We start from the raw sequence: 12,266 nt of genomic DNA on the forward strand, positions 1-12,266 counted from the left end.
CCTCTTGAAAATTTTGAAAAAAACCCCTCCCCAAATCACTTGAAGACACTTTTGAACCACCACCACCCCGCAAACACTCAAAATCACTTTAATTTGTGAGGAGTTGGCAGGGTCAGCAAGAGCAATGAGGGGATTGAACCTCTGAACCCACCCCGTCAAATTGCAGCCCCCCCCCCATGACTAAAAAATCTTGCCAAACCACAGATACTCAGGGCGCAGTTGGCGGGACTGGTCACAATTTCCCGGTGGTGGATACTCAAAACCGGGATTGGGAAAACCACCGTTGGCGAGGGATGACTGTATCCTATGAATGTTTCCTGAGAAGTAAGTCTCACAAAGTTCAATGGGACTTGGTCTCAGATAACTGTTCATAGGATTGCAACCTAAAACTGTGCATGGTACTTTGAATTTCTACTAAAATTAGTGGGACTTATTTTCAAACAAATATGAATGTATCCTTTGTATAGCAGTTGCTGCAGTGTGCTTAATAGAACATACCTCTGTTTTGTCTACCCATTTGCCCAATAAAAAGACTCCTTGTTTGCTGGAGGGGTGGGGAATACATATTTATTTTAATTTTTACATTTATATTAATGTTTTGGCCATTGGCCGTAAATAAAGTATCTATCATTTATATAAATGCTGATTATAAGATTCTGATCATATTAAAATTCTGAAAAAATCTTGTATGGATATGAAATATTATTTATTTTTGCACAATAAAAAACACCTAGACTTGCAAAGTGTTCAGTTTGAATGGCAGGAAAATAACCTTTCATCATTAATATCCACAAATATTCCTTGGAAAGTCATGATATCAGATAATATGGAAGCAGATAGTCCACTATTTGCTCACCCTTGCACTATGGGATGCTACAAATATAGCCAGGAACATATCTGAGATTATTGATGATGTCAGAAGATTCGAATTTTGTGGAAATCTTAATCATGATAATTGACCCTGTTTGGTTAAAGTTCAATTTTGAACTAGTCTGAATGTTTTAGACGAGACCAATCAATACCTTGGACTTCATTAAACTCTGTGTTACACAATCTCATTGAGTTCTAAAATTGGCAAGAGTTTTAAAAACACAGTTCAACCGCATTGCATGGAGCTCCTAAAGTGTGAGGAGGACTCTGAGCAGCTGCTCAGGTATGCCTTTGCACAGATCGTTATCTGTCAAATGCGGTACAGATTTTTTCTCCCCAGTCATTATTTCACTTCCTATAATAGCAGCTTAGTTGGAATAGCTGGCAGCTGAGGAGTCAATTTTATCTGCAGGTGTTACTTCCATGGGCTGAAACAGGAGGGTTTGGGGCTGTAACCCGCTTTAGAATGAGGATACCAGAGTGGACAGAGTTTCAAGCAGAATGCCTCCCAGCAGGTTGACTAAGCCGAGGGCAGGGGATCTGAATGCACTAGCTAGAATGGGTGGTGGTGCGGTCTCGGGGATCGTCTGGTTCGCGCACAGGGTCAAGAAAACTGGTGTGATAGTACCAGTCAACGTGACTGTGCTGGCTGCCTTGCAGGCCGGCACGTGCCCTTGTGGCAAAAGCGCGCGCCAGCCCCTAAAAGACGAGTTGCTGTATTTGTGTGTGCGATTTTCGTGGGGGCGCGCGCAGCCTGGGCCCAACGAAAGGTCCAAACACACACAGAGAGAGGCTGAGACTGTGAGAGCGCTCGTTCGCCAGCGAGCCGGCTGTCTAGGGAGCATGCGCTGTGGTGGCTGCCAAGGATGGAGAGCCTTCGGAACGGAGGGGGGAAGGAGAGGGATGCAGCGGGAAGGGGGAGGGAGAAGAGGAGGAGGGATGCGAGGGGAGGAGGCTGGGCAGGTTGGCTGCCTATTTGAGGGAAAGTAGCAGTTTGTATTCGCTCAGTGTTTGCCACAGCGGAGCGGAGCCCGCTGCGTGAGGGCCGGCGCGCCCAGGAGCAACCCGCCTGGCTGTGCTGGGAGTCCGAGGCGACCTGCTCCGACTCTCCTTTCGTTTCATTCTCCTGAGAACTGCCCCGCTTGTGGCATTTCAGCGCGGGGATAGGGGAGGGAGGCAGACAGCCTGCTGCTGCTGCCGCCGCCGCTTGCCTCACTGACCGGCTGACTCTCGCTACTCTGGAGTAGCCGAAGGATACTAGCAGTGCCGGCTGCCGGCCCCAAGAAGCCCCTCACAGTATCCCAGCCCGAGCAACGCGGGGGGGAGGGAGGAGGGGCGCCTTGCCAGCCCAGCTCCAGCGTCACCGCCGGGAAAGAGAGAGAGTTGTTGGTGCCGCCGCTGAATTTTTAATGGAAAAATGGCGATCTCGGCTCAGACCTGCGGCGCATCTTGCCTCGTCCCGGCTCTGTGCAGCCAAATAATCCTGTGCCTCGTCCTCGCGACTCCTGACGCGGATGGCTTCAGCTTCCCTCAGCAGTACACGTAAGTAGGAGCCCCTCACCCACCTAGCCTGCCAGGGCAGGCAGGCAGGCAGGCACTCAGCAATAGCAGCAGCAGCAGCGCAGCAGCGGGGAAGTGCAGCCTCAGGCTACCTGGCGGCGGGCGCTTGCCTCACAACTTGATTGCATCTGGTGGCGAGCGCTTTGGCGCCTACCCCGCTCCCTATCCCTCCTGCGCTGCTTCTCCCTCTTCGTCTTTTTAAAAAGTGCACCCAGTTTGCATTGCTCATGGCTGCTCAGATGGCGAGGTTGGGTTTTGAGTGGTTTCTTGTTTTAGTTGTGTGTGTGTGTGGGGGGGGAAGGGATAGGCTAGCGGGGCACAGGTTCTCCCGTCTTCCAACTACCGCTCTCTCAAAGGTTTAGGTACAGTCAAGTCAGAGCATAATACGCGACGCTGTTTAATCAACCGCAGGTGCAGTACCGGATCCTACCCAACTCGGTTTCCTTTCCAAAGTGGTGGGATGAAGAAGTTTTTTTTTCCCCCTTCCCATGCCAGGCTGAGACACTCTTGTCATCCCTTTTCATTTTGATGCAACGAAGCAAAAGATTTATCTAAGACATGTTTTCTATATCTGGTGCAGCAGGCAGGATGGATTAACTGGGGAAGAAGAAAAATATTAAAGTAATAGTTCACTGGAGAACTATGTGCAAAGTTTTAAAATATTATGATGAAATAGCAATTAGCATGCTTAATTATTCTCTGTTTACACCTAGATTTGTCTATGAAATGGCCATGATTTCAGCATAAGTGTTGGTAGTACTATCCCAGCAACATGCTATTTTTAAACTCTTGTTTCATGTAGCTTTATCAGTTTCTTCATTCTCCTCCCTCCTGCTCCTTACCTAACTAACAATTTCTTATGTGAGGGTCTTATCATGTAGTATTCTTAGGAGTGGAATGAAGACTGCCTGAAGTTCCTATGTTTTTTCAGTTGGTAGGATAATTTTTAAAATTGAAATGATTTATTATTTATTTGTTGTATTTCTAACTCCAGGCAGTGTACAAATTGACTTCAACCAGGTCTTGGTCTTGAACTTGATCTTGATTTCAGCTAGGAAAGAAGCAGAGATGGCTTTTATGGCTTACAGGTACACCAGCACAATTTCTGCAACCTAGAACCCTACTTAGTGGAGTCTTAGTAAAAACTAATGCAATTATAGTTGCATAGTATCTAAGGGTGTTTTTTAAAAAAAAAAAATTATGATGATTGTTATCCCTGAACTGTCATAAATTGACCCCAGACTGCTGAGAGAAGATGAGGGAGCCTCTGATGAGACAGGGAGGCAATGAATGTGTCAAATGTCTCTTGGTAGCAAACAGTTTGCTGTTAGGAAGGCTCTCATTTTTCATGCCATATTCATTCAAAGACTCTGAACCTTTCTGATCTGTGATTGGTAACTGTGTGAGATGCAGCATTCAGGACACTAATCTGCACAATTCTTGTGATTTGGCATGAAGAGTTGGCATCTGCTGTCCATTTGTCATCTGCTTCTTTAAGTGAAGAAATGCCTCAGTGACCTGAGTCGGTAATAGTAACGTTGACCTTAACTTCCCATTGGCATTTTTGTTGGAATATACTGGATTAAAACCACACAGCATATTTCATTTAACACGAACCCCTTGTTAACATAAGTATTTGGGACACAATATTTTAAATGAGTATGACCTGCTGAAGGACATGCCTGTCACTGAATGCATGCTTATAAGCCCATGTAAAGTGGTAATGAGGGTGATTTCCCCACTGGAGCACTTCTTTAATTCTCTGGAATCACTGTGGTCTAATGTACTTTGCAGTGCTTGCTAGAGCCCCCTCCCCCCCCACAAGTTTCCTTTTTGTTTACCCACTACAACACATACACTCCTCCGGAGCTGCTGTGGAACATTTCATTTATCCTTCTGAGCCTCCACACATTATCGACCTCTGAGATATTGCTGCTGGGCTCCCTTTCTGTCAATCTGGCTGTCAAACATGCATACGAATTCCACTAGGATATGAAGTTAGGAGACATTTCTACCTGACGTGAAACAGACAAAATGCTTACTCCTGTTCAATAACTAAATGTTTAGGGTTTGATCTTGCAGTCTTTCCGTGTGTGCATGAGTAATCCTTACTCATGCAAGCAGTCCCTTAGAAATCATCAGTCTCTCTTTCTGAATAATGACAAAAACAATCTCAGCCCTGAAAGCATAGTGTTCCAGTGTTTTCCCAGAAGCTGAATTTAATAACATTTTTAATTTAAAAGAGAAATATGTTCTCGTTATATACATATACATAGGAACTACAGTGCAGGGAGCACATCAGCAGTATAGTTTATAAACACCTTCTTTCTCTTACATAAAGGAGTTAGAAATGTTGCAGAATCTGTTGTACCAAGTTTCAACATAAATTCTTCTAGAGCAAAACTCTTGAAAACTAGACATTGTGATTACAGTCCCATATACATTTGGCTAGAGTAAGTCCCAGTAAACCCAACGAACATTTGAGTAGCCTTTTTGTATCCAGAAGAAAGAGAAGGCATGGATGATTATTGGATCTTGATGTATGGCTAATGCCCTCTTAACATGTGCACTGTTGTGCTAGAAACTGCTCTCCAGGGCTGCCATCCTTGTGACATCTAATGCTTAAAAGCAGAAACACTATAATAGAAATGGAAGAAGAAGAAAACCACAGTAGTTCCTCCTGAATTTCTTTCCAATACAAGCCTCATTTAAGTGACCCATGATTAGAAAGCTGACTAATAAAGCAGGTCAAATTTTTTTCCCCGAGTTCAATTTTTTTATTAACTTTTAACAATAATAAAAGCAGGTCAAATTTTTGATAATTTATTTGTCAGAATTATGCTCCTCTAACCACATGAGATTCTCAGTGCTTCCAGTTATGACCACTCTATTATTTTAGAAAATGCTTTGTTTTGTTTTGTTCTACTGTGCCATCAGTGTACCTTACAGAAATTCATAGAGAAATACATACAAATATTTAGAAGAATCCCCAAGAATTTGCAGCTAAAAGAGACAATGGGTAAAACAGCAAGTGAAGAGGACCCCGGGGGGTGGGGGGAGAGGGCAAGCAACGTGTGCAGTTATCCCTTCTTGAAGATTGGTTGCAGTGGGAAATATAAAATAAGGGGTGAAATCAAAGGCCTTGTGGAATAGGTAGGTTTTGAGGAGGGATTTGGAAGAATATTTGTGGGGTATCATATCGGCTAAGAATGATGTTGAGTTTTGGAACCCTTGTAACTTTTAGAAATTGCTTTATGTGAATGTGCATGGATGTGATCTGTGGAAAAGCTTAAAGTATAAAATCTTCAAAGTATATATCTTTGCCTTCATAACTAGATCTAGAACTGCCTTCTGTTACAGCAGGCCGTCTCGCCTGCAGCATGCAGAATGATTAGAGTATTTGCACTTAGGTTGCTGAAACTCGGATACGATTTGAACGTTCAGAGGTTTTGCATATCGGTTCCTAGTTCTGTGCCCTAGTAAACCTCTGGTGTTTCATATTATCTCTCTTTTCCTGGGTAGCATGGTTTTAATCATCTTATGCTGAGCTAAGGAAGGCTTGGCTCAGTCTGTTGTCTAATGTGGAATTTCTTATTGAGATTTAAAGAGCAAAATCCCAGATTGGAACAGGCCCATTCAGTCAGGCATGTTGGGTGGTATCCACTTGATTGACAAGTTGCTTTTGGTGAGTGGGTATGCCTGTGTACACAAATGGGATTAAGGGCTTTGCTCTTTGATGCTGATTCTTATTTTAAATACTTTTAGGCTTTGGCTAACATGCAGAATCAAAACAGAATCCTGTGGAGGTATGTCGGCAATGGCTGAATGATTCCATATACATTTCAGTTGTGAAAGGAGATCCTATATGGTAACTGATCTCTTAAAAAGCTATTCTCCTGCCCATTCCCATATCTCACTTCTGTGGGCTCTTAATGGGAATTGCCATATGTGGAACCAGTATAGAATAACCCATGTATCAACTCCAGAGATGTAGTTGAATTTAGTTGATAGCAATGACAACAAAGAGTCCTGTGGTACTAACAAACCTTATTGTGACATATTCTTTTGTGGGCTAGAGGCCACTTCACCAGGTACAACAAATAAATAGTAATCACCAAACTAAGCAAGCCTATGCCTTGCTCTGCCAGAAGGATGTTTATCTTTTGAATTTGAAAGAAATTAAACATTTTCCAAATGCTTTCAATGTGGAGCAAAACATGTTTTGTACTTCTGTCCATAGATGTGAGATTCGGTTAGCTAATCTTGCTTTCTGGAAGTGTGGCTTGTTTGTTCTCTTGGTTAATTTCCTAGCTCAGTCACGGATATTCATTTCGATGGAAGGCATGGTATTTACAAAAATGGGTAATGGTTTCAGGCACTCTAGTTTGAAATGCCTTGGTGCTTGCTGTCAGAAAGCTTAAGCCTTATACTTTAAGTGGAATGGAACATACTGGGCTAACCTTGGGAAAACAAGTCTAGGTATCTCCTCAAGTACTAGAACCTGGTTTTGGCCCTGTTGGCCTTGAATTCTTTTTTTACCTCCACAGTGAGCTCCTGTCCACACCACACTCTGTACAGATTGCCTTTAACAACAGAGTATAGGTAGAATATGGCACTATGGCTAGTATCACCCCCTGGTTTTGGATGTCCTGTAGCGTTGGTACAGATTAATATTTGGAGTGTGTTCTCTCACAGGTGAATTCCTGATGAATTGAACAGCATTTGGGAGGACTCTGCATTTAATAAGTGCATGTCCTTCTTACAGCACTCTGAGTTATTACAAGTATTATCTGTGAGAATCTTGGCTCTGCCTGAAGGAGTATTTTGTGAAAATCTGAAAGGCTGTAAACTCTTATCAACAGAAGATGGTCTACTAAGAGCTATCAACAGAGGGAAAGTAGAAAGTAAAAATAGCTTGCAAAACTTCATTTTTCATTATATCCCCTTTCCTTTCACTTTCATCCAAACCTGTATTAGATATGGCTATATATTAGCCACCTCATTTATAAAGCAAAGCCAGCACAGAAATAATATTATTATTCTAATTAATGTATATCTTGTTTCTTATGAATCAAACCGCATTGGGAAAATATTTAGTTGTAATGTTACTCTAGTTTTTCTTCATTTTAAATCCTTTGCTTAATTTGACACTCAGTACTTTGCTTAATATGACACTACCCTGCCTCCTCCAGCAGGTGAGAGAAGGAAGAAAATCTCATCTATGGAGTTCAGCTTTAATCACAATTATTCACACATGGACAAAATGGCCACAGAAACATGTATCTTTTTCAAATCAAATGGGTTATCCATGATATGTCTTCTCCATGGATTCCTTGCACCATGCTTTCACCAAACATTTAACTGGCTATTTAGACCTGGTAAGTGGAGGTCAGAGATGTTATTACTTATTTAAGTGTTCCAGGAAATTGTGCATTGCATTATAAGGATAATTAATATAGATTTCCCAGTGAACAGTAAGAAATACAGCCTTTTGTCTCCAAGTTGGGTTTATGCCCAAGAGTTGATCAGATAACACTTCAATTTTTTCAGTAAAATTCCCTTGAAATATTCTAGTCCTGGAGATATTCTGCTGTCTCTAGATAGATTTTCAATTTTTTTTTAATCTTTAGCCCTTTAAAAACAAACAAAAGCTTGGAGTTTTATAGTGGTGGTGAATATTGTTGTACATGTTTGTTTGTTTTTATTTCCCCACCCGAGAAACCAAGCAGAGGTGTGGATCCAGAACTACTCCCAGACTGTGAACCTGTTCCTTTTGGGGAAGTGTGACCCCATCTAGAACAGGGAGATCAAAATCATCTCTGGAGTTCTGACCCCGCACAATAAGTACCTCTGTCTTATCTGGATTCAGCTTCAGTTTATTCTCCCTCATCCAGCCCATTACTGCTTCTAGGCAGGCATTTAGGGAGGCTATGCCAGCTCCTGAAGAAGTTGACATGGAGAAGTAGATCTGGATGTCATCAGCATACTGGTAACACCCAGCTCCAAATCCCCTGATGATCTCTCCCAGTGGCTTCATGTAGATGTTAAAAAGCATTGGAGAAAGTACGGAGCCTTGAGAGACATCATACTTCAGCTCAGATCTTGAAGAGCAATAATCTCTAACTAACACCATTTGGAATCTATCCGAGATGTAGGAGCCGGAACCACTGTAAAACAATGCCCCCCACCCCCAACCCCCTCAGATGTTCCAGAAGGATACTATGGTCGATAGTATCGAAAGCCGCCGAGAAATCCAAAAGGACCAACAGAGTCGCACTTCCTCTGTCAATTCCCAGTTGGAGATCATCCATCAGGCTGACCAAGGTAGTCTCCACCCAATCACCCGCCCAAAACCCAGTTTGGAATGGGTCTAGATAATCAGTTTCCTCCAAGACTACCTGGAGCTGAGAGGCGGTCTCATGTTGTCAATGTATGATTGAACCTGTGTACTAGTTTATGGTTTGAACAGTCATTTTGAGAGCTCATATGCAATAGTGGCTAAGAGCATGAGCTGTGAGCCAAGAAGGCCCTGGTTTAGGTCTTACTTTATCCAGAAGATCACTTGGCAATCTTAGGCAAGTCACTGCCTAATCTCCAATTGCAGTTTGGAGGTAATACTGATTTACCTTTCACAGCTATTGTAAGGAGTTATTGAGCTTCATTTGTTCCTCATACAACTGCTTAATCCAGTTGACTATAATGATGGGCACAATTAAAAAATATACAGAGGAAGTTTCATGTAAAAGACAGCAGCACACATTTAAAAACTACATCAGTCCACAAACGCAAACAACTCCTTTGAGTTTGAGATACTTGCTTAACCAGCCTCCTAAAATCTATACCAGACTAATCTGATAAATTCAAAACCCATTGGGACTTGGATTTTTTTAAAAAAATCAAGTCTGGTAGGTAAGTGGTTATTTACAAAGAGATACTCAGTAAGAATGTGCTATACCAGCAGTAGGCAACGTTGGTTCTCCAACTTTTGTTGAACCGCAACTCTCATCGCCCCCAGCCATAATTCAGTTGTTGTTGGTTGTTCAATTTCTATACCACCCTTCCAAAAATGGCTCAGGGTGATATACACAGAGAAATAACAAATAAATAAGATGGACCCCTGTCCCCAAAGGGCTCACATTCTAAAAAGAAACGTAAGCTAGACACCAGCAACAGTCTCTGGAGATACTGTGCTGTGGGGGTGGACAGGGCCAGTTACTCTCACCCTGCTAAATAAAGAGAATCACCATTTTGAAAAGGTGCCTCTTTGCTCACTTAGCAGGGGTTGTAGTTCAACAATAGCTGGAGAGCCAGCGTTGCCTACCCCTGCATGACACCATAGTTTCACTTGCCTGGTGTTTCCCTCAAGGCACTTGATGCCTCAAGGCACTTGAGGCATCACTGATTACCTTTCTTTTCTACAAATAGTTTGATAAGAATTGGGCGAATGAAGAAGAATGAACATCAGTTCTAGTTCATAGCTGATGGGGCTTGCAGAGAAATAAGGTGCAGAAAAGTGTGATGCTGAACTTCAGAGCAAAAACTTTTGCATCTCTGGAAAAAAAAGAATTTTATGATGGTTTAAAGCAGATTGGCACAACTTGCGGCCTACCAAGCTGAACACAGCCTGCCAGACATGTGTTCTGGCTTAAAATGTGCTAGATAATTCTTTCCCGCCTGCAGGATTCTTAATCTTTGAATAGGCTCCTGAAGTTTAAATGCAACTACATGGGATCCCAAGTTGGATGAATGAAGTATGAATGCTATTGTGCAAGTGAAGCATAATATTCGAGTGTTCTGAAACTTTTTGGTTTTGTGAACTTCCTATGGATTCATCACTAGAGTCCTCAATTTCTTTTTGATTTTGTTTAAAAGCGGTGGGGGGGGGGCTTAAAGTGGCCCACGGGAAGAATTTCTTCTGAGATCTGCAGAGAACTTAAGCTTTAAACAAAGAGAACCGAATGTATGTCGTAGAACCTTTGTATCCTCCCCATATGGCAACAGATAAACTCTGTATAATGAAATACAGCACACACTCAGATTATCATCTGACAGTTTATCTGCACTTCTAGAAAGCAGTGTGGTTTTCTGGATTTAAGGCACAGCCAAGTTCACTGGTAGTTCAATGACTTTCAGACTTTTGAGCTTTTGACTCCTACATGGAAGAGGACCAAAGACATGGACCTCAAGGGTGGGAACAAGTGAATGTATAACTTGCATGTACACATCCTTCCTAAGGTGACTTACTCTTATAAATTCACAAATGATCATACTATAGTGCAAAACAGAAACTTAAGAGTCCCTAAGTCTTAATTGGGGCGGAGGGGAGCCTTGCATGACCTCCTACTGCAGAACTCATTCAATGACCACCATGCCCATCTGAAATTTTCTTTGGAACAGTACCATTCCTTGTAATTTTTCATATTTTGTACCTCAGAGGGGGAAAACCATTACGAAATATTGGGGGAAAGATTTCCTTCTAGGCTTCCAAATCCGTAATTCACTAATTATATGTATTTTAGTTTTTAAAAACCCCAAAACTTAAGGCTTTTGAAGTTTTTAAAATTTAATAATGATCACTACTAGCATATATACATATATTTTGTATCATTTGCACAGGTTGTCAGTTGGTTTCCAGGCCCAATTCATTTAAAGCTGTATATAGTTTAAGAACCATCTGTGTCTATATGGACCTACCCAGGCATTAAGATCCCATCTCATAGGTCCCCTACTTTTTCTTATTCAATTGGTGGATATTGGAGGCAGGATCTTTCCACTTGTGGCACCTTAGTTATTGAACTCACTCCTGAAGAGATCCTTCGGGCTCCTACCTGGCTTGTTTTAAGAAAGCTGTGGAAATACTTTTATTCTTCCAAGCCTCTTACTGATGACTGTGGTAATCACAGTGGTTTTATTCTTCTGGCAAGTGTTTTAACCTGTGTGTGTGTATATGTATATGTATATGTATATAGTTTTTAAAATGGATGTAGTACTTGTTTTGTTTGCTTGTACACTGATTTGTGAAGTTTTTATTTGGAAAAGTACTATATAAATAAATCACCACATCACCCAGTTCAGGATGGTAGAGGTTTGGCTGATATAGTGATATATGGAAAAATCCTCCAGTCCCCAGCCTTCTCAAACAAAACTTTCTCCAAATTAAGTGAATAAATTAGGAAACTATATGGTTGTGTTTCTAATCAAATACCAAACATGACCATGACTAACTATGGGCTTTTAAAAACCATATTTTGTTGGACCCAAGAACTTCCCTCTAACAATAAAGGTAAAGTGTGCCATCAAGTTGACTTTACTCCTGCCGTCCACTGAGCCTTGTGGTTTTCTTTAGTAGAATTCAGAAGGGGTTTACCATTGCCTCCTCCCATGCAGTATGCATCTTCCTATATCGCAGCTGCCTGATATAGTACCAGTGGGGATTCGAACCAGCAACTTTCTGCCATAGGATGCTTTGAAATTATACAGTGTTTTTATGGGTGTTTTATATTAATTCAGGACAATTGTGTGAAAGTATTAGTGATGGCTCTCTTTCTCGTGTTTGTGTGTGTGTGTGTGTGTGTGTGTGTGTGTAGCCAGTCTGTAGGTCCACAACATATACAGTTATACAGATCTGTACATCTATATTTCTGACATGAAAGAGCTATTATATTGTAAAACGTTCATTCTTACAAGAGTCTTAAAGAACCTGAGACTCATGTAAGTGGACATCTTGAGCCAGTTCAGCTGTATATCTGGGTAAGAATATTGCCATGCAAAAGAGATGGTGCTGTATGGCAAGAGAGAATCTAGTCCTGAAAATTGTGTGTGTGTGTGAGAGAGAG

The 12,266-nt window shown here is 41.8% G+C and overlaps 1 protein-coding gene across 3 annotated transcripts in view; it reads left to right on the plus strand.

The window, feature by feature from the left end:
- Nucleotides 1–1,803: 1,803 nt before the first annotated feature.
- Nucleotides 1,804–12,266, plus strand: part of CACNA2D2 (calcium voltage-gated channel auxiliary subunit alpha2delta 2) — an 885,048-nt gene continuing 874,585 nt past the window's right edge. For 2 of the 3 annotated variants that reach the window (XM_053287834.1, XM_053287836.1), the window contains exon 1: nucleotides 1,804–2,412. In XM_053287834.1, coding sequence (XP_053143809.1) covers nucleotides 2,288–2,412 — 125 coding nt within the window. In that variant the 5' untranslated portion in view covers nucleotides 1,804–2,287. Of the gene's footprint in view, nucleotides 2,413–3,424; nucleotides 3,519–12,266 lie in introns of all 3 variants that reach the window. The other variant, XM_053287835.1, reaches the window with a different exon arrangement.

The sequence above is a fragment of the Hemicordylus capensis genome, chromosome 2 (assembly GCF_027244095.1).
Source record: "Hemicordylus capensis ecotype Gifberg chromosome 2, rHemCap1.1.pri, whole genome shotgun sequence".
NCBI lineage: Eukaryota > Metazoa > Chordata > Lepidosauria > Squamata > Cordylidae > Hemicordylus > Hemicordylus capensis.